This window comes from Equus quagga, chromosome 11 (genome assembly GCF_021613505.1).
Source record: "Equus quagga isolate Etosha38 chromosome 11, UCLA_HA_Equagga_1.0, whole genome shotgun sequence".
NCBI lineage: Eukaryota > Metazoa > Chordata > Mammalia > Perissodactyla > Equidae > Equus > Equus quagga.
In genome coordinates this window covers 66553484-66573202 of record NC_060277.1, presented here as the reverse complement: position 1 = coordinate 66573202, position 19719 = coordinate 66553484, and the positions used below count along the sequence as shown (strand labels likewise).

The 19719-nt window shown below is 55.5% G+C and overlaps 3 protein-coding genes across 8 annotated transcripts; 1 reads left to right on the top strand and 2 right to left on the bottom strand.

Annotated features, from left to right (window-relative positions):
* The first annotated feature begins 329 nt into the window (after positions 1-329).
* Positions 330-8075, top strand: TNK1 (tyrosine kinase non receptor 1). Of its 2 annotated transcripts, XM_046676639.1 has the most exons (13): positions 330-582; positions 2030-2194; positions 2375-2445; positions 2575-2766; positions 2899-3054; positions 3174-3457; positions 3713-3986; positions 5468-5562; positions 5904-6068; positions 6300-6379; positions 6744-7042; positions 7126-7221; positions 7304-8075. In XM_046676639.1, the coding sequence occupies exons 2-13, from the start codon at positions 2032-2034 to the stop codon at positions 7415-7417; spliced, it is 1989 nt and encodes a 662-aa protein (XP_046532595.1). In that variant the 5' UTR covers positions 330-582; positions 2030-2031; the 3' UTR covers positions 7418-8075. The 2 variants fall into 2 exon arrangements, with proteins under 2 accessions (XP_046532595.1, XP_046532596.1); XM_046676640.1 differs by lacking the exons at positions 3713-3986; positions 5468-5562.
* On the bottom strand, positions 8034-15228 carry PLSCR3 (phospholipid scramblase 3). 4 transcript variants are annotated; one of them, XM_046676644.1, is made up of 8 exons: positions 12970-15228; positions 12154-12331; positions 11656-11891; positions 11523-11565; positions 11199-11419; positions 10767-10928; positions 8963-9124; positions 8034-8769 (listed from the first exon to the last, which is right to left on the bottom strand). In XM_046676644.1, exons 2-8 carry the CDS (start codon positions 12158-12160, stop codon positions 8713-8715), a joined length of 888 nt encoding a protein of 295 aa, XP_046532600.1. In that variant the 5' UTR covers positions 12161-12331; positions 12970-15228; the 3' UTR covers positions 8034-8712. The 4 variants fall into 4 exon arrangements, with proteins under 4 accessions (XP_046532600.1, XP_046532601.1, XP_046532598.1 ...); XM_046676645.1 differs by lacking the exon at positions 12970-15228 and adding an exon at positions 12544-12954 and having other exon boundaries at positions 11262-11419; XM_046676642.1 differs by lacking the exon at positions 12970-15228 and adding an exon at positions 12544-12950 and having other exon boundaries at positions 12154-12335.
* A 462-nt stretch (positions 15229-15690) lies between these two features.
* Positions 15691-19714, bottom strand: TMEM256 (transmembrane protein 256). 2 transcript variants are annotated; one of them, XR_006890718.1, is made up of 5 exons: positions 19543-19714; positions 19213-19244; positions 18883-18963; positions 18574-18785; positions 15691-16462 (listed from the first exon to the last, which is right to left on the bottom strand). XR_006890718.1 is itself a non-coding variant. In XM_046676646.1 (4 exons), exons 1-4 carry the CDS (start codon positions 19697-19699, stop codon positions 18642-18644), a joined length of 414 nt encoding a protein of 137 aa, XP_046532602.1. In that variant the 5' UTR covers positions 19700-19714; the 3' UTR covers positions 18565-18641. The 2 variants fall into 2 exon arrangements, 1 of the variants encoding a protein (XP_046532602.1); XM_046676646.1 differs by lacking the exon at positions 15691-16462 and having other exon boundaries at positions 18565-18785.
* Positions 19715-19719: the final 5 nt, after the last annotated feature.

Sequence of the window (19719 nt, the reverse complement as noted above, 5' to 3'; positions counted from 1 at the left end):
CTGACTGCCTGCACCACGGTCAACACCTGTCTGCCCTGGCTCCCTCCCGAAGCACCCTGCACTGCGGGCCTTCCTCCACTGGAGTGCTAGGAAGCTCTCTCCCCTACGAGGAGACAGGGACCTGTCCTGTTTGGCCTATATTCCCAGTGCCTGGGCAGGATATCGCTATCAGGATATCGCTTATTCATTTAAGGGTGGCGTTCTCGTTGAGAGAGGGGAAGGCTTTGGCGAGAGGAGGCATGGGGGAGGACATCGAGGAGGAAGTCTGGAGAGGGATGAAAAGTTCTTTGGAAAAAGGGTGTGAAGGAAGGCGAGCAAAGGACAGGGGAAGGGAGGTTTCTCAGGGTCCGGCCTGGCGGAGGGAGGGGCCCGCCAGCCGCCCTCGCAGCCTTTACCTGTCCTGCCAGGGGACTGGGGGCGCGGCGCAGCCCGAGTCCCGCCCTCCGCGGCCTGGTCCCGCCCCTCTCGGGATTTAGTGCTGGCAGCCCGGGCGGCTCCCAGCCGCCGCTTCCGCCTTCGCCAGGTGAGGTCTGGATAAGCGGGGCGCCCGGAGCTGGGGCTGGCGGAGCAGCCGTCGCTTGGGTAGGTCCGCGGGTGCGGAATCTGCCCGTCTCCGCTCCGCTCCCCGGGTCCTTCCCTCCCGCGGCCGCGTTTCCTCCTGTCCCCTCTCCCCTGCTTTCACCTTCTCACCTTGCAAGCGGTGCCAACTCTCCCTGGTCCCGGGCGTTCTCCTCCCGGCCCCTGCTCGCGCCCGGTTCCTCAGCCTACGGACGGGTTTCCATCTGGGCCCAGCCTCGGGTCCTCCGCTACCTCCCGGCTGAACGACCGTGCGGAGGGAGGGGTCCCGGTGTGTGTAAGGGAGAGTGTGTTTGCGCAGGCAGCCATCACCCGGCGCACCTAGAGCCTTATTTAATACAGACTGGTGGAGGTGCCTTGAAGCCAAGTTAGATTGAGCGACTCAGGTGTGCGAGCAGGGCTCTCTACCAGGAGCTGAGCTCAGGTGGGTGTGGAAAGGTGGGTGTGGAAAGGACTGTGCACCTGGCAGCCTGGGTGGCTCTGAAGGCCGCCGTACTGGAGTCTAGTGTGGCCTGCCCCTAACCCCCCATCCGGAACCACCGATTTGATTTCAAATGTTGCTGCCCTGGGCGTCTCTGGGCTGATGGGGCAGTGTGCCTGCCTAACTCAGATATGTGTGGACGCTGTACTGTGATGTCTTATGTGTTGTGTGTGTTTATGTGGACCTTGATGTCGCAGACGTGTGGGGCGGTGTGTCTTGGAGGCAGTGAACTGGCGCGTCTCAAGTATGTGTATATGAGGGGGTATGTGGCAGTAAGCCTGGGTGTTTTATGGCAGCAGACGGGAAAGTCTCAGATTTGAGAGGACACGCATCTGGGTGTCTCAGGCATCTTTTGCAGCTTATCTGTAGGTCTGTGTGTGTGTGTGTGTGTGTGTGTGTGTGTGTGTGTGTGTCTGTCTGTCTGTCTGCGTGTGTAGCAGTGTACCTGGGTGTGGGAGGCAATGTATGTTCATGTGTATATCTGTGTATGTGTGTACCTGCATGTCTGAGATTGGGTGTGGTTAGCGTATCTGGGCATCTCTGGTGTGCATAAGGGGTCTCAGGTGTATTTGGGTGAGTGTGTGCAATGGTATACCTCAGGATTAAAAGGGCAGTGCATGTGGGTGTCCTAGAGATGTAGAGGCAGTGTGCCATAATATCTCAAGAGTGAGCAGGCCAACACATCTGAAGACTGCACAGTGCTAAAATCTCAGGTGTAAGGAGGGCAGGTTGCTCAGTGGTGAGGGAATAGAGTAGCTAGGTCTCAAGTATGGGGAGCATTCTTCCTGGGGTGTGTGTGAGAGGCAGGTTTCCTGGCTGTCTCTGATGTGTCCCTCCCTCTGTAGCTGAGTGTTTCTGACGGGTTGAGGGTGGAGGTGGTGACCACATCTCTGGTGTCTGAGTGTCTCAGGTGCCTACCCTGGGCTGTGTGTCTGGAGGAGAGTGCATCATCCTTAGGGGTTCCTTCTCTAGACATGCTCCCCGAGGTGGGCTCCGTGTGGCTGCTGCGGCTGCTCCGGGACATCCAGCTGGCTCAGTTTTACCAACCCATCCTTGAGGAGCTTAATGTTACTCGGCCAGAACACTTCGACTTTGTGAGACCTGAGGACCTCGATGGCATTGGCATGGGCCGGCCTGGTGAGGGACCCCTGCCCCGAGGCCCTGGTCTCTCTTTTCCAGCCTGTTAGTTGCTAACACCACACCCCCACACTCCCACCCCCCCGTGCACACACACACCAGCCCTCTTCTTGCCAGTACATCCCTTGCATCCTGCCCCGACCCCCCACCACTCCAGCCTCTGATTCTCGCTTCCCCCAGCTCAGCGCAGACTGGCTGAAGCTCTGAAGAAGCACCGTTCAGGGCTCAAGTCTAAGAACTGGGTCTACAAGGTGTGTGTTCTAGGGCAGAGGTGAGAGGCTTAAAGGGCCAGCTCAGCCCCAGAAATGGGGTTGGCTGAGTGGCAAGGAAGGGTATGGGTATGCGGGGTTCTGCACATTTGATTCCCACCCCTGTTTCAGATCCTTGGGGGTTTTGCCCCTGAGCAGAAGGAGACCACCCCACCCTCGGACAACACTCAGTCCCTCCCTGAGCCAGAGGGAGGACTCAAGTGTCTGATCCCAGACAGTGCTGTGTGCAGAGGGGAGCTGCTGGGCTCCGGCTGCTTTGGTGTGGTGCACCGAGGGCTGTGGACACTGCCCAGCGGCCAGAGTGTGAGTGTCCAGGGAGCCTACTTCATTCTGGGTACCCAGGCCAGCTGCCCCCTCTATTCTGTGTGCCCTCTCTGCTCTGGCCCTGGCAGAGCTGCTCCCTAGGGTGCATGATGATGCTCTCCCCACCCCCAGGTCCCAGTAGCTGTCAAGTCCCTGCGAGTGGGTCCAGAAGGCCCCATGGGCACAGAGCTGGGGGATTTCCTGCGAGAAGTGTCCATCATGATGAACTTGGAGCACCCACACGTGCTGCGACTGCATGGCCTCGTACTGGGCCAGCCTCTGCAGATGGTGAGTAGTGCCTGACACTGGCTCCTGGAGCAGCCCCAGGGTTGGTGTGCGACAGGAGGGTGGGCGGCCCGAATCCCGTGGGGCTGGACCACTGCTCAGGCGGTGCTGTGCTCCCGCAGGTGATGGAGCTGGCACCACTGGGCTCCCTGCACGCGCGTCTGACCGCTCCGCCCCCTACACCTCCGCTGCCAGTGGCCCTGCTCTGCCTCTTCCTGCGGCAGTTGGCGGGGGCAATGGCGTATCTGGGGGCCCGCGGGCTGGTGCACCGAGACCTCGCTACGCGCAACCTGTTGCTGGCTTCGCCACGAATAATCAAGGTGGCCGACTTCGGTCTGGTGCGGCCGCTGGGCGGTGCCCGGGGCCGCTATGTCATGGGCGGACCCCGGCCCATCCCGTTTGCCTGGTGAGGGGCGGGGCCCGGGGGGTGGTCTGGCTTCGAGCCCGGAAGAGAGGGGGCGGATCTGGAGGGCACTAGCTAAGGGGGAGTGATGAGGGGGCTGGTCCTCCGAGGGAGGCTGGACAGGAGGAGTCGTTGGGTCTAGAAGGGGGTGCAAAGGAGGACTTAAGAGGACAGCGGGAGCGTCAAGGGAGGGTGTTCGGTGGAAGGTGGGAGCTCCGAGGGGCACATATCCGGCCCCCTTCAGCTCTACTTCCGCAGGTGTGCTCCAGAGAGCCTGCGCCACGGGCTCTTCTCTTCTGCCTCGGACGTGTGGATGTTTGGGGTGACGCTGTGGGAGATGTTCTCCGGGGGTGAGGAGCCCTGGGCTGGGGTCCCACCGTACCTCATCCTGCAGAGGCTGGAGAAGGACCGAGCCAGGCTGCCTAGGCCTCCCCTCTGCTCCAGGGCCCTCTACGCCCTCGCCTTGCGCTGCTGGGCCCCCCATCCTGCTGACCGGCCTAGCTTTTCCCACCTGGAGGGGCTGCTCCAAGAGGTGGGAACCCCTGCCTCCCAGATACACTCAGTCTCTCTTCCCTCCATTCTCTCTCCCAGGGACAAGACCAGTAAATATTGACTCCTGGGCTGGGATCTGGGACCTGGCTGTGAACAAAACAGGTTCAGTCCCTATCTGCAGGGAGCCCAGAGCCCTGGGGAGGCAGCTTGGGGCTACATAGATGCAGGCTGAAGGACTTGGGCTGGGGCTGGGCCAGAGAAGGGGAGCACAGAGCAGAGAGCAGTAGGTTACAGTGGGTGTCTGACAGGCAGAGGAAAAGAAGTTCAGAATGGGAGGAGGAATAAAAGTAACTAAAGCGGTAGAGGTGCCAGGGGCTGTGCCATGGGGGAGGTTTGTAAGGCACGATAAATAACCAGAGCTAACACACAGAGCACTTGGCCCGTGTAAGATACTGCACTACATGCTTTACATGCATCCTTATGCCTGTTCACTCACTGAATCCTCACCACCCACCGAGGTCATTATCATCTCGATGTTACAGATTTGGTGGTAAGGCACTGACGGTTTAAGTGACTTGTCTAAAGTCACACAGTAGGTGGAAGAGTTGGGATTTGAACCAGCAAATCTGACTTGAGGTGTTCCCTAAATCACTATACTCTACTGTTAAAGGAGTTTATGTATGTATGTATGTATGTATTTATTTGCTGAGGAAGATTGGCCCTGAGCTAACATCTGTTGCCAATCTTCCTCTTTTTGCTTGAGGAAGATTGTCCCTGTGCTTATATCCATGCCAGTCTTCCTCCACTTTGTATGTGGGACGCCACCACAGAATGGTCTGATGAGCAGTGTGTAGGTCCACTCCAGGGATCCGAACCCATGAACCCCAGGCCACCAAAGCCGAGCGTGTGAACTTAACCACTACACCACTGGGCTGGCTCCAAAGGGTTTTATTTAGTCTTTACTCTGAGGGCACCTGGGAGCCCTGGAAGGGTTTTGAGCAAGGGAGTTACAAGCCATCTTTATATGTTGTATCACTCTGGCTTGGTGCAAGAATGGATTAGAGAGGTGATACTGAAGATGGGCAGACTAGGTAGGTGACAATGGCTGTGAAGCAGAAGCGATATGAAGATGTCTGGGTGAGAGTCAAGGCATGGGACTGGAGAGAAATGGAAAATTTCCAGAGGTGCTTGGGAGGCAGATCTGATGGGCCTGGGTGTGGAGGAAAAGCAGTATACAGGATGACTCCCCACTTGGTCCCCCTAGGTAGAGACAGGGCCCCCCTTTGTTGCTCCCTGACCCCTGGGCTGTGTCCAGTTTGGCATGGCATCCAGTCTGTCTCCCCCACTGGATTACAACTGGGGGACAGGGACAGTCCCACCCTGGGCGAGGACAAGGACATACCTGGTATGGGTTTGATTGGTGGGTGCATAAATTAGAGTCTCCTTTCTTCTCTGCTCCCATGATGTTACCCCTCTGACTCAGGCCACAAGCCCAGCCACCCTTTCCTCCTGTCTCTACAGGCCTGGCCTCCTGAGGGACGTTGTGTGAGGGATGTCACAGAGCTAGGTGCCCTGAGAATGGAGTCTGGGGACCCCATCACTATCATCGAGGGCAGGTGAGGGCCCCATGCCTCCCACCCATCCCCAGGAGGACGACTCCCTCTCAACCTTCCTGACTTTGGTCCCATCTCTGCTTCTCCCCAGCTCCTTGAACCCTGATCCTCTGCCTCATCTCCTCCTCTCCCCACTGGGCCCCGAGAGCTCCACCACAGTGCTGGCCTCCCCGCTGGAGCCACCACAGGCCCATAGAGCCCTTTTGTGTTAGGAAGAAAAAGGCTTCCCTTCCTCCAGGCAGATGTGGCTCCATGGCCCACAGCTTGTGAGCTGAATGTGGGCCAGAGCCCAGTTCGCGTGCCACCCCCGCCCCCATCCCCTTCACCAGTGCCTCTTCCCACAGCCCCGACTCTGCAACCTGGAAGGGCCAGAATGGTCGCACATTCAAAGTGGGCAGCTTCCCAGCCTCGGCAGTGACGCTGGCAGACTTGGGGGGCTTGCCAGCCACCCGTCCAGTCCACAGAGGCTCTCCTGCCCGGGGAGAACGTCGCCAGGGAAGCATAGATGGGTGAGGACTTGAAAGAGTTGGGGGCAGAGCTAGACTGGGGGAGTTAACCAAGTTCAGCAACTTCTCTGGAAGGGAAGCTTGGGGAGGGGGCCAGGGCGAAGCTGATGGGGAGGCTGGACTTGCCTCCCAGCTGGAGCTTCCACTCTGGGTGGGAGCCCCAGAGAGTTTCTTTGGGAGGGGACATTGATCTGTGGGGTGTGTGTGGAGAATGAATGGATCACTCTCCAACAGGGACAGAGTGAAGGCAAAGCTTCGGGATCCCCCTCCAGCCCGGGGCCAGAGAAGGGGTGTGCCCCTGCAGAAGATGAAAGGTGGGCGTGGAGGTGGGGACAGGGCCTCCAGGGTCTCTGAGGATCAAGAACCACCCTCTAGTTCTGCCCCCTGCTCTGAATCCATGCTTTGCATATGCTTTCCTTCCCCCACATTCTGCCTATTGACATCCTAGGTGTACTCTAAGGTCTGCCCTCCTCACTGAACAGCATTTCCCCTCTGTAGCCCCTGCACTCTCAGTTCTTTGGGTCCTCAGCTGCCTGGGCCTGGGTGTCTGTTCTGTACACCTGTCTTACTATCCCACCTAACCCAAGGACCACCCTGAGGGCAGCATAGACATAGAACAGGAGGGCAGGGCCTGGCATCCGGGCTTCCTTTCAGGTCATTTCTTTCTCAACTGTGCAGGCATTTCCAAGAGTCTGGAATCGGTTCTGTCCCTGGGTCCCCGCCCCACAGGAGGTGGTTCCAGCCCACCGGAACTTCGACATGCCAGAGCTGTGCCCCAGGGACCTCCAGGCCTGCCACCCCGCCCTCCCTTTGCCTCAGGCTCTTCTCAGCCCAGTCAGACCCCCAGGGAGCAGCCTCCCTGGCCCAAAAGAGAACCCCCCCACAGTCACCCCATGGGCGTGCCAGGAGCCAGCAAAGCCACCGTCCCCTCTGGAGGCCTCTCACCCGACTCCGAGTTTCAGAGGAGGATTATGGAGGTGAGGTCTCCCTGAAGTGGCCTGGTGTCCAGAAGAGGCTACAGGCTGGGGTGTGGGCCTAAGCGAGGCTTTGTTTCCTGCAGGTGGAGCTGAGCGTGCATGGAGTCACCCACCAGGAATGCCAGGCAGCACTGAGGGCTACTGGGGGAGATGTGGTTTCTGCCATCCGGAACCTCAAGGTAAAGCCAGACCCTTCTCAGGTTCCTGCCTCTCCCGCCCCTGCCCTCTAGCAGTCAGCTGCCCTCCCTCCTGCCTCCACAGGTAGACCAGCTCTTCCACCTAAGTAGCCGATCCAGAGCTGACTGCCGGCGCATCCTGGAGCATTACCAGTGGGACCTCTCAGCTGCCAGTCGCTATGTCCTGGCCCGGCCCTGAGCTCTACTCCCTTGGGCACAGACACCAGCCTGACCAAGGGCCTGGCCACATGGGACCAAGCAGAAGCAGAATAAGGTCCTATCAGAGCAGACTTTCCCACCTGGAGAGATCTTGCTGTAGCTGACACAGGAGGAGCCCAGGGTCGGGCACTGACAAGTGTCTCCTACCCTGCCCCTTGGCCTCTTGAGGGCTCAAGCTCCTTTGGCTGGGTCATAGAAGGATCTAATTTACTCTGCCCACCACATTCCCAACCAAAAGGAGGTCTTGGAGGAACACAGCTGCTATACATCATACCCACAGGAAGCTTCTACTCACTACAAAGAATGATCAAGTAGCCATACTGGACCAGGGGAATAGCCATCCTGAACTGCCATCAGCTACCATACTGGACTTTGGGGGCAGCCATCTTGGATGATGGAAGCCAAACTGCCTTGGCTTCGTCTGGGGTCATCATGGATGATGAAAGTTGCTCTCTTAGACTCAAAGACACTTGATCCTGGCAGCATGGATAATGAGACAGGCCAGCCCCTCCCCAGCCCAGCTGTCATATTTCCTTTTGTTTCTTCCTACACCAAATCTTTTTTCTACCCTCTCCCGTTACATACATTTTCCAATGTCCAAAAAGTTACAAAGTTTATATGAATATAACATACAAAGATGCAGTTTCCTTCCTAGGGCAAGGGAAGGAAGAGGTGGTTAAGTAAGGCACAGGAAGTTGCAGCAAGCACCAGGTGTGGGCAGGGCCCAAGGGGGAGAGGAGGTTGGCACTGGGGTCTAGGCCCTACAGCTGCTGGTGGGCAGGTGGGGATCCCCTCAGAGTGCCATGGTCTGAGGCTGAACTGATTGGCCAAGCTGATGCAGGGGAAGGATGGCCATGTCTGCCATCTTTGGTGCTGCTTACCCTTCCCCACCCCAGCCCTGTTGTAAAACCCCAGAGCCCTGGATTCCAAAGGCCTCATCTGCAGCAGAGGCCCTAGAAGGGGGTGGGAGAAAGTGGGTAGGAAAAGTTTGAAAGCTGACATGCCTGTGTGCTGAGGGACTGCCGGAGACAGTGGTGGGAGGTAGCAGGGGAAGGGCTCTCATACATACCCTTCTGTGGGGGTCATAGGTGAAAGAAGCCAGGGGAGGAGGGTGGGGAATGGGGTGCCACGGCCCCCCGCGCCTCTCAGGCATCCCTGTCTCTCCCCTGTAGTGTATGTACACGGAGGAAAGGTGCTGCCTCTGAGGAGGGGCCAGGCCAGGTGACCATCTTGAATTCTGGTTGAGGTGATGGTCTCCTCACCCTGAGGCAGCCTCTAACTGGTGATGGCAGAGGGCCCAGCGCCTCCTCGCTTCTCGAAGAACATGTAGTCCTGAGGGGAGGGCACTGTCAACAGGAGATCTGGCTGGGCCAGCCTGGCTCAGCTATCACAACCAGGTCTGGAACCATAGCCCCCCATAAAGTCTGTCCCTAACCCTCTCCTAGCGGGAGGCCAGGAAGTAAACGAAGGCTCGAGTGGGAGCAAAGGAGAAGTAGGAGGGCAGGGGCGGAGGCAGCCAACTCACAATGAGGAACGTGGCTCCCAGCAGCACAGCCTTCACCCTCACGTCCAGATCCAGCGGGAACTGTAGGCCAAAGTCATCTGCATCCGTGAGGGCTTCTCGGAGCAGCCCCCCCCACTGCTTGCTGATGCGGCCCACACTTCGGGATTCATCTGGAGTCTTCACCTGTCAGCAGAGAGGAAGGAGGAAGGAAGGACCCAACTGGGGAGGATGCAATTGATCTCACCTGCCTCCAGCCTCACTCCCACAGTTGCCATGTATGAAATGTTCAGGCTCTACACTTAGTGAATCCAACAGCCATGTGACATCTGGGAAAACTGAGGCACCCTAAGTCACACTGTGAGTATAGAGCAAAAATCAGGATTCACACTCAGATCTGTTGCTCTTGAAAGGCCATACATGACAAGTGAACATCTTTGCTGGGAGAAATGGAAGCACAATATAGTCTCATCTCCTTAGTGTGTGGCTGGTTGCTAGGTTTGTTTGGTTACCAAGTCCCTGCCACCCACAGATGGTGCAGTTTGTGCCCTGCACAAAGTAGCTTGGCCAAGAGGGCAAGGGAGGCTGCCAACTCCTGGCCACAGTCCACCAGCCAACCAGGCTCCTAGAAGGCTGTGTCTGCCAAAAGGGGTGGCTTTCCTCTGATCTGTAAAGTAGGTAGGGCCCTGTGCAGAACTGCATGCAAGCCTCATCTAGAGGGGATCCAAGCTCATCTATTAGGGGGAGGGGGCAGCAGTAAGTGGCCCCTGAGGACCATGATTTCCACTGGCCTCTCTGGGCCCAGCAGCAATAGGCCATGCCGACATGGGTGTTGGTAATTCATAGTGACTCCTTCGTCCTTTTTCATATGTTCATTCTCCAGTGGCTAGAACTAGAGTGATATCCTTCTGTGTCCTGCCCCACCCCTTCCCCCAGTCCTCAGCTCTGGGCACTTCCTGCACACCAGTCTCAGGCTGGGCAGGGCTCTCCCAGCCAGCCCTTCGGTCCCAAGAGTACAGCCCCAAATATGGCCCATTCATAATTATGATCCTCTGAGAACCCCACAGTCTACATATTCCCATCCAGAGGTCACCCAGTTATCTCTTTTCCAGCCAGCTCCCATCACAGAAACTTTCCACAGCTACCAAGGTGACTCAGTTTTTAAAAGTAACCTTAGATAGGGCACCTCATCAGCAGCCTTGGGAAGTCTACAGGATTATACCTGTTGTTTCTCCTTTATCCGCACAGGTAATTATCCCTTAAAGAACTCAAGAGACTTGGTTTTCTAGAAAGGAAGGTGCTTCCCAGGCCTCACTCGAAACAGTCACCACTTGGGTTCTCCAGGCCCTAGGCTGGTGATTGGAATGCATGGTCCGAAGGATATCACCTGGATTCCGGGTTGGAGGGGCCATTTGGACTTCTGGGTTGGCAGGGCAAGCGACAGGATGTTAACAAGTTAAATGAGTACTTGCTCTAGGGCCTGGACTCACAGACTCGTGCACAGCAGCCACATGGGCTCAGTCCATGACAGACTCAATAACCATCCTCTACTCTAAATCCAGCCTGGCCTTAGAGTTTTCCTCCCTCAACACAGGGCTGCAGGTAACAATCAGCACTGGTCCTTAAGATGAAACCGTCTTTGCCATGTTTTCGTAAGACCACGGGGCCATCCTCTTTTTGAATGGAGGAAAACTGGAAATGTGGTAGGAGTCACAGTGGATCTGGGTTGATGAGCTCAGGGTCTTGACCTTAGAGTTGGCCATCCTGCCTCATGCATCATCTTGGTTTATGAAGTTCCCAGGAATCTCCCCTTATTCCTGGTACGTACCTCAAAGTTGGTGTCTGTGCCACAGCCACAGGTCCAGCAGGGCCCCACCACTCTCAGGATGGTCTTGCGATTGGCATCCTGGATGGAGAACTTGGGGAGGAAGGGATGCCAGGTCTGTAGCACGTGGCCAATGGTGGTGCCAGGTGGAGCCTGTACTTCCATCTGGAGTGGGAGGCAGTCAGGATCACTGCTGAGCCAGGGCACCCTGGCCCAAGCTCTCATCAGTCCAGGTCTGTCACCTATCTCCCCTCACGAGGCCTCCCATCCCCTTCACTAGACCACCTGTCATCCCCCTCACTAGACCTCCCATCCCACCTGCCCACTCCCACCTGAAGCACGCCTCCTCCCAGGCCTTCTCCCAGATCCTGCCCCACAACTGGCCGGCCCCATTAAGACCGAAGTCTCTCCCAGTCCCCATCCCTCCCCGCCCACCTCCTGGAGGCCACAAGGGCAGCAGCTGCAGCCACAGTGGAGGGGGCGGAGCAGGCGCAGCACCTCTCGGTCCCCGGGGTCCACCATGCGGACACGCAGGGGCCGGCGGGCACCACAGCACAGACGCGCGCAGCAGTTGCTCTCCTCAGCCGCCTGACCCAGGGGCTGTCCGGTCCCCGAGCGCAGTTCGTACCGGTTACTTGTCTCCCAGCCTAGAAGCGCTGCCAAGGGGTGACACGCTGAGGCTCAGGCACCGGCGCCTGCCCAACAGCCCACTATCACTGTCCCCATCACGAGGCCTAAACTACTCCTCCTTCCACTCACTTTCCACTCGCTCAGCCTTCTGGTGAATCAAGATCTGATCAATCTGGAAAGAGAGTAGGGGCCGCGCCGCCGTCAGTTGGCGGGCCTGCACGTCCGGTCCCCTCCCCGTCACTCCTCTCTCCCTCCCACTCACCTGCACCAGGAATTCCAGGCCAGAAGGCACCCCTGGCAGTGGCAAAAAGGGGACAACAGGCCCTGGGGCCCCGGGGCCAGGCGAGGGGAAGAGAGCGAAGCCGGGCGCAGGGGCAGGCGCGTGGGCGGGCACTGGCGCCTGCCCGGGCCCAGGATGCAGCACTGGCTCCGGGTACCCGGCGGTCACAGGGTAGGGAGGTGGGGGCGAAGGGGCGTAGTCTTTGGGGGCCAAGTGGCCTGTGAGGGGACAGGAGTAGATTAGAAAGGGACCCGCGGCCTCATCCCCATGCCCCTTAGCCCACGGGCCGCGAGGCCACGGGGGAAATGCGGTCAGAAGAGACTGAGAAAGATGGGGCGGGGGAGCAGGGCGGCGGCTCCCTGGGAGGAAGGGAGGAGCCCTACTCAGCCAGTCCGAGCACATTCCCGGAGGATGTGTTCGACACCCGGTTCCCAAGTCCGTGGGGGGATAACGGAGACCCTCAGCCTTGCGCCCACTTACCAGCCATGGGGAAGGGGCGAGGGCTGGCGGGATGTCGGTGTCCGAGGAGCTTAGTTCTAGAAGTGGAGGCAAGCTCGGAGACAGCCAGACAGACACAGAGACAGACACAAAGACGGACAGGCAAACGCCGAAAGGCAGCTGCGCCCGGCGCCGGCCCAGGGTCTCTTGGGCGGCGCCTCTGACTCGGAGAGAAACCGAAAGTGTCAGCGGGCGGGGCGGGGTACCTGGGACCCCGGATTCCCTCAGGGGCCCCAGAACCGCCCCCTCCCTTTGTTCTCCCATTCTCCGCGGAGGCGGCTGTAGGCAGACGGCAGGACAGAAGGACCTGCGGTCAGACCGACGACCGGACCTCGAGGGAGGTCTCCTGACCCCTCTGTGCCCCCCGCTCACCTGAAGCCCCTAGAATAGCCGGGGTGCCCAGCGCACCAGGGCTCTCAGGAGCTACTGGAGGCGGGCCCAGGATCTGACTCCGCCCCTCGACCTGTCCGGGCCCCACCCCTCCCGGCCTGGGTGGCGCGCCTGCGCAGAGAGGATGCCGGCTCTCCCGCGGGGCCGCGGACCCTGGACCACCGGCTCCTTCTCGTTGTCTGCGTTCCCGCCCCTTCCGCTCCGATGCAGAGTGCCAGAAAGGAAGCTCGCCTGGGGAGGGCAGCAGGCTGAGACCTAGCCAAGCGACCCCCGCCAGGTCTACGGGCGCGAAGTCCTCAGTGCCCCTTGGTGGGAACGAGGGCCGCTTGCGCGGCGCTAGACCCCAGGCTCCTCCTCCCAAGGGCGGTTCGGGCCTCGCTGACGCAGCGGAACACCCTGCACACTCACCCATTGGCTTCTAAGACTGGCTCCTGGCTCTCTTTCCACCTCCCTGGGGCTGCCTCGCCGTCCCCTCTCCCTCGCGCAGCAGCACCCACACAGACATCTTGCAATTACTTCAGGCGCCCCCAGCCACGCCGGTGACAGGCCGCCAAACAGTGTCAGTAATGAGTGTGCGTGAGGTGAGGCTCGGGGCCAGAGGAGGCAATGCGGTCAGCAGGAAAGGCTTCTCCCAAGAAGAGTCGCTTCGGCTGGGTCCTGAGCCGGGGCCTGCAGGCGTGAGGAGGTCCTGCCCTTTGGGGGCCTATAGGCTGAGGGGCGAGCGGTGAGTTTAGAGAGGGAGTCCAGCCCGCGTGCACAGAGGGCCTTGTGGGAGCTGGGACTTGGCCCCAAGGGCAGCAGGTAGCCCACTGAAAGATTTTAAGACCGGCGGAGGTCAAATGTTTTAGAAAAACCATTAAAACTGCAGTGTGGAGAACAATAGAGGCACTCAGGCTGGGCTGTTGGCAGCAGTCGGGGGGAGAGGATGGCTGTGGTAGTGCAGACAGACGCAAGTGGCGGGTTTTGGAGATATTTAGATAATACAGAATTTGTTTGAGGGGTGAGATGTGGAGGGGAGGAGTCCAGGATGACCCCAGGTGCGCGCCTGGTCACCAGGCAGGTGGAGGTGTCACTCATCAAGATGAATACAGGGAGATGCAAGTTTGGGGAGTTCCTTTGCCTCTATGTCCATGTTCCTCTGGGCTGGTCAGGTGCTCCCACAGCTTCAGTCATCATCTGCTTCAGACCCAAGTGCCTGGCACCCCTTAGTGCCACAGATTCTACATGGCCCAAACCATGGACCAGCCTCCACCACAACACGTAAACATACAGAAATTCAGTTATGCAACAAAGATTTAGTGAGCACTTACTATATGTCAGACAGCATTTAAAGTGATAAGAATATACAGCGGTCAAAAAAAGTTTACAAAAATTCCTGATCTCCTGGGGTTTACATTCTAGTGGAAAAGAGACAGATAATGTAAATAAAATACATTGTTAAGTCAGATGATGATAAACGCTATGAAGAAAAATAGAGCAGGATAAAGAGGACAGAGAGGGGTGGGCAGGAGGTGCAATTTTGAAGAGGGTGGACTAGGAAGGCATCATCAGTAAGGTGATAGTTGAGCAAAGACCTAAGGGAAGGTCAAGGATGGCGCCCTGCAGACCTCTAGGTGAAGAGTGTTTCAGGCGGAGGGAACAAGGGCAAAGGCCTCAAGGCAGAAGCCTGCCTTACTTGTTCAATCAAGAAAAAGGAGACTGGAGTGGCTAGAATGGAATGGAATGAACCAGGGGGAGGTAAGAGAGGTCACAGGAGGCCAGATCACATACGGCCTTTTAAACCATTGGATTATACTCTGAGTGAAATGGGCAGTGCTGGAGGGTTTGGACAGAGAAGAGACATGACACTTACATACTGAAATTGTGGTCTGCAACTGTGGCCACAAGTTAGAATTATCTGGGGTGCCTTAAAAATCCCTCTGCCTGGGCCCCACTTCATAGCAATTTACCTAGAATATGTGGGGTGAGGTGCAGACCTAAGAACTTTTTGAAAATTCCCCAGCAGATTTTAAAATGCAACCAAGGCTGAGGACTACTGTGTTAGAAGGCTCGCTCGCTCCCTCCCTCTCTCTCTCTCTCTCAGGCTGCTCTGTCCAGAGCAGGCTGTAGGTAGGCAAGGGCAGAAGGAAGTTCTTGCAAAAAGCCTGGTGAGATATGAGGATGACTCAGACCAGGTGCTGGAGTGGTAGCAATGGAGGTGGTGAGAAATGGGCAGATTCTGGTTATGTATTTGAGCCATGATGACGGCGTGGATATATGATGTGAGGCAAAGGGAAGTCAAGGTTGACTCAGGCTTGACCCAGGAGACCTTTCAGTGTGAACTCCACCCTACCTCTGTTTGGTCATTTCCTGCCTGCTCACTCTGTCCTGAGCTCCAAGCACTCCTGTTCTCTCTCTTGACTTGTTACCAGTGTGATCTTGTCCCTTTTTTCTGGTGAACTATTCATGCTGAAACCCAGCAGATGGATGGAAGTCTTACCAGTCCCCAAATGCAAAACAAACCCACCTCTGTATCTACTTGTAACACTCAGTATTATTACTGTACAGTATTATTACTGTAATAATTGTATCAAATTATTTTTTAAAAGGTCTGTCGTGGGGCTGGCTCCGTGGCTGAGTGATTAAGTTCGCACGCTCTGCTTTGGCAGCCAAGGTTTTTGCCGGTTCGGATGGTGGGCGTGGACATGGTACCACTCGTCAGGCCATGTTGAGGCGGTGTCCCACGTGCCACAACTAGAGGGAGCCACAACTAGAATATGCAACTATGTACTGTGGGGATTGGGGAAGAAAAAGCAGAAAAAAAAAAAAACATTGGCAACAGTTGTTAGCTCAGGTATGAACAAGAAGGAAAAAACTTAGCTCTGGGAATTGGATAGAAGAGAGACTGAATCCAGCTTACCCAGGTCCTAGCTGTATGACATAGAATAAGTTACTTTGGGCTGGCCCCATGGCGGAGTGGTTAAGTTCTCGTGCTCCGCTGCGGCGACCCAGTGCTTCGTTGGTTCGAATCCTGGGCGCAGACATGGCACTGCTCATCAAGCCACGCTAAGGCGGCATCCCACATGCCACAACTAGTAGGACCCACAACTAAGAATATACAACTATGTACCAGGGGGCTTTGGGGAGAAAAAGGAAAAAAATAAAATCTTTAAAAATAAAAAAATAAAAATAAAAAAAAAGAATAAGTTACTTCATCTCTCTTATCCTCACTTCCCACTAACTTGCAGGACTCTTGAGAAGACCGGATACAATGTACAGTAATAACAGGGACCAATTATCAAGCAGGCCTTATTTATCTTAGTTCCCCAAGAGTCTGGCCCAAAGCAAAGGCATCAGGGATCATATTACAGGGAGGGTGGCTGTTCCGGATGCCGGAGTCTCCTCCACTTGGAGGTTCCATGTGCCCCAGACACTACCTGAGATGTAGGATGGAAATGCAGCAAGAGCACTGGACTGGGAGGTGGGAGCCTGGGGATCCAGTGTGGGCTCTGCCGCTGGCGTTCTGGGCCATTCTGAGGTCCCCTCTGAGGCCTTATTTTTTTCATTTTTAAATGAAGAAATACTGTGATCCTCTACTAATACACCTCCAATCATGCCTCCTCCCTGATCTATTTCAGTGGCTCTCCATTCCCCTCAAGAGGGTCCAACCTCTCAGCATAAGGCCCTCCACCATTTGGGCCCCACCATCCGCATTGTTCACTACTGGCCTTCTCATGCTCTTCAAGCCAGCCACCAGAAATTCTTTCAGGTCTTCAACACACTGGGCTCTCTCCTGCTTCAGGGCTGCCTCAAAAGCTCCTGCCTTGTTCTGGAACATGCCCCCCTCTCTCATCACTTAACTCCTTCAGGTCTCCACTCTTCCACACGGCAGCTGCTCCAGGAATCCGGAGCTCAGTCGGGGCTGGGGTGGAAGACAGAAATTCCGGGTTGAAAAGTATGCAGATTGTAACAAAAGATATGGGGCTGAATGAGATTACCTAAAGAAATGGTCTGTACTTTTCTGAATGTACACCTTCAGAAAAGTTAAGTATACATCTCCAATATACTTTACAGATATGCACTTTATAAAACATATACAAAAATAGAAATTAAAAAGGATGAAATTACAATATGTATACATAAGAGTTCTATTTTTTTTCATTAAAATTTGGAAACTGTTGATTTAAACTAGGTAGAGAAGCTGGCAAAGCAGCCACAAAGACAGAGAAAACCAGAAGAGTGGTATCATAGAAGGAACATGATGTGTTTCAAGGACAGTGTGGCCAACTGTGTCCAATGCTACAGAAAGGCTGAGGAAGACGAGATTGAAAATCACCCACTGGATCTGGCCACCAGGAGGTCACAGTGATTCACAGGATTCTTCCAATGGCATTTATGGGGAAGAAACAGGATGGAAGACTGACCAGAGTGGGCTGCAGAGTAAACTTGAGTCCAAATCTCTCTCTTAAGTTCAGACACCTTCCTGAGCTCCCCAACTACCTGCTTGGGCCCTCCACTTGGATGTCTCCTAAACAACATGTCCAAACTAACCTTCTGACCCGCCTCCCCCTAATCTGCCCCTCCTTTAGTTTTTTTCATCTGGGTAACTGCACCTCCACTCAACCAAGTGTGTAAACCAGAAATCTCCCTCTCATCCACCCCTTATGTCCAATCCATCAGCAAGTCCCATCAGCACTATCTTCAAAATATATTCTGAATTGGACCCTTTCATCATCCTTCCATCCTTAAGCAAGCAACCATCATCATCCCACACCCGGACCTCTTCAGTGGCCTCCCGACTAATCTCCCTGTTGCATCCTTATCTTCCTCCAATTGGTTCTCCAGATCTTTTATACATATAAGTCACATCCTAGCATTCTCTCACTTTAAACCTTTCAATGACTTACTGTTGCACTACAAATAATTTCCAAGTGCTTAACACCGCCTGCAAGGCCTGCACTGACCATCCGGGACCCCTGACTCACTACGTCAGCCACACTGGTTTTGCTCTTTCTCCAACTCACCCAATTTTCTCCTGCTTCAAGGATTTTGAACTGCTCCTTTTCAACATGTTTTGCCAGCTATTCTTTCTGCCTAGAATACACTTCCCCTTCACTTTGCGCATGGTTAGTTCCAGCTGTAGTGGAGGCCTTCTCATCTAAAGGGGCACCGCCTTCCACTGCCCCATTGTTTCACTGCCTCCCTGGGCTTTTCCTCCGAGCACACAATCCAACTCACAATGACATATTCGTGCGTTTCGTTGTTTAAGGTTCATTTCCACTACTAGATGGGAAACTCCACAAGGGAAAGGATGACGTCTGTCTTGTTCACAGTTGAATCTCCTTGTAATGTCTGACTTATGATCAACACTTGATGACTTAAACACGGCCCCCTAAATATCTTCTAGTTCTCTACATGCTGTTGGTGCTACTCTAGCCTGCCCCACCACCTTTCTTCACTCCTTTTCTAACTCAGAAACTTGGCTCACATTGAAGACTCATGTGGCTCCATATTCCTCCCCTGCCCACCTCCATCTCTGTTCAGTTTCCTCCACACAAGAGTTCTCTTAAGGATCATTTCAAGCACTGTGAAGCATTTTCTGCCCCCAATACATGATGTTCTGTCCCTGTTTTGAACTCCAAAGTAGTTTGTAACTAATGGCACTCCTCCTGTCCTGCCTTGCCTTAACCCTGACTTTTAGAGTGAGTGCTCAATAAATTTGTGGAATGACAGGGCTGAAAACCACTGCCCTATAGTAATCTTCAAATTTAACGAGCATCAGAACCACACGATACAGCTTCTCACGCCCCAAAGAAGATTTCAATTAGAACCTGCATTTCAAGCATTCTTTATGACTCTTATGCCCACCAGTTTAAGAACTTCATAACAAGTTAACTTGAAGTGAACAGAATCCCCAGACCCAAGGCTCAGTGATTTAGTCTCAGGAAAAGGAGGGAGTTCAGAGGGTGACAATCTCTATCCCTCCTCCTCCAAGAGGTTAGATGAACAAAGACTCCAAAGTTCTTTACTTGCCTTTCTCTTTTAATCGCCTCCCTGCTCCAACTCTCAAAAAAGTACCCAGAAATTAAATACAAGGAAGCTCAAAGAGCCAAGGCAAGCCAGCCCAAGAGTAGCAGGCTCCCTCCCACAGGGGCCAAAGTCTGGATGCTGGGGTCTCCACTCAGAGCCTGGTAGTAAAAGCTGGTGCAGAATAAGGTGGTTCCAGAGGCCAGCAGTAACCCAGCCTGGAGGAGAAACAAGGAAGAATACGGGCTAGTAAAAACAGAGCAGGAGGAGAAGTGGGTGGGGCTTGATCAGGGTTAGACCAATGGGGAAGATTACCCAAAGGGGCTTTCTGCAGTGCGGCACCCCTAACAGGGCCAGGCTGTGTAAGAAGTGGTGTTTGTTGACTCTGTCAAAGAGCTGTAAGAGAAAGAGAAATGGGGGGACTTCCTAAGCAACGCAGGAGCCTGGATCCCGTGGGGACACAACGGACAAAAGTCCGTCTCCCAACTGAAGTCCCAGCTTGCCTCTCGAGAGTCCCCCGCCTCAGGCTTGCAGCCCTGATGGCTGCAGACCCGCGCTTCGCCCCTCTCCTATTTCCCTCAGGGACCCCAGACATTGTGCCCTCATAGACCCGGAAGTCGGAGAGCCCCAGCGCAGTTACTTCACCTCCTTCCCGTAGGCATCCGGGAACTGGGCGCCTGTGAAAAGAAGAGGCAAAGGTTACCAGTTCTAGAACCAGCCCTGACTACTCCGACTCCCGGGGGTACCCAAATGGACACTGGCGAGAAAGGGGCTCCCAGGAGGCTTCTGATTGTTGGATACATGCATGGCAGTTGTGGGAACCAACTGGACCGGGCTGAGGGACTTGAAAAGGTTTAGGACTCCCCGGGCTGTCTGGTCGATTGGAGCCTTGGCACCTCCTATAGACTCCGCCCCTGCACCAGACCCCAAAGGTCGCCCCTAGCACGATCCCAGCTCCATCCCCAGTCTCCTGACCGTGCGCCCCGTAGGTGGCCAAGCCCAAGGCTCCAGCTCCGGACAAGGCGCCCAAGCGGCGGAAAGTAGCCCCAAGCCCAGCCATGGCTGTGATGGTCACGCGCCGGATGAACACCGCCCAGGCCACCCAGAAGGCCAGCCAACCCTGATCTTCCATGCAAATAAGGCCCACAGGTG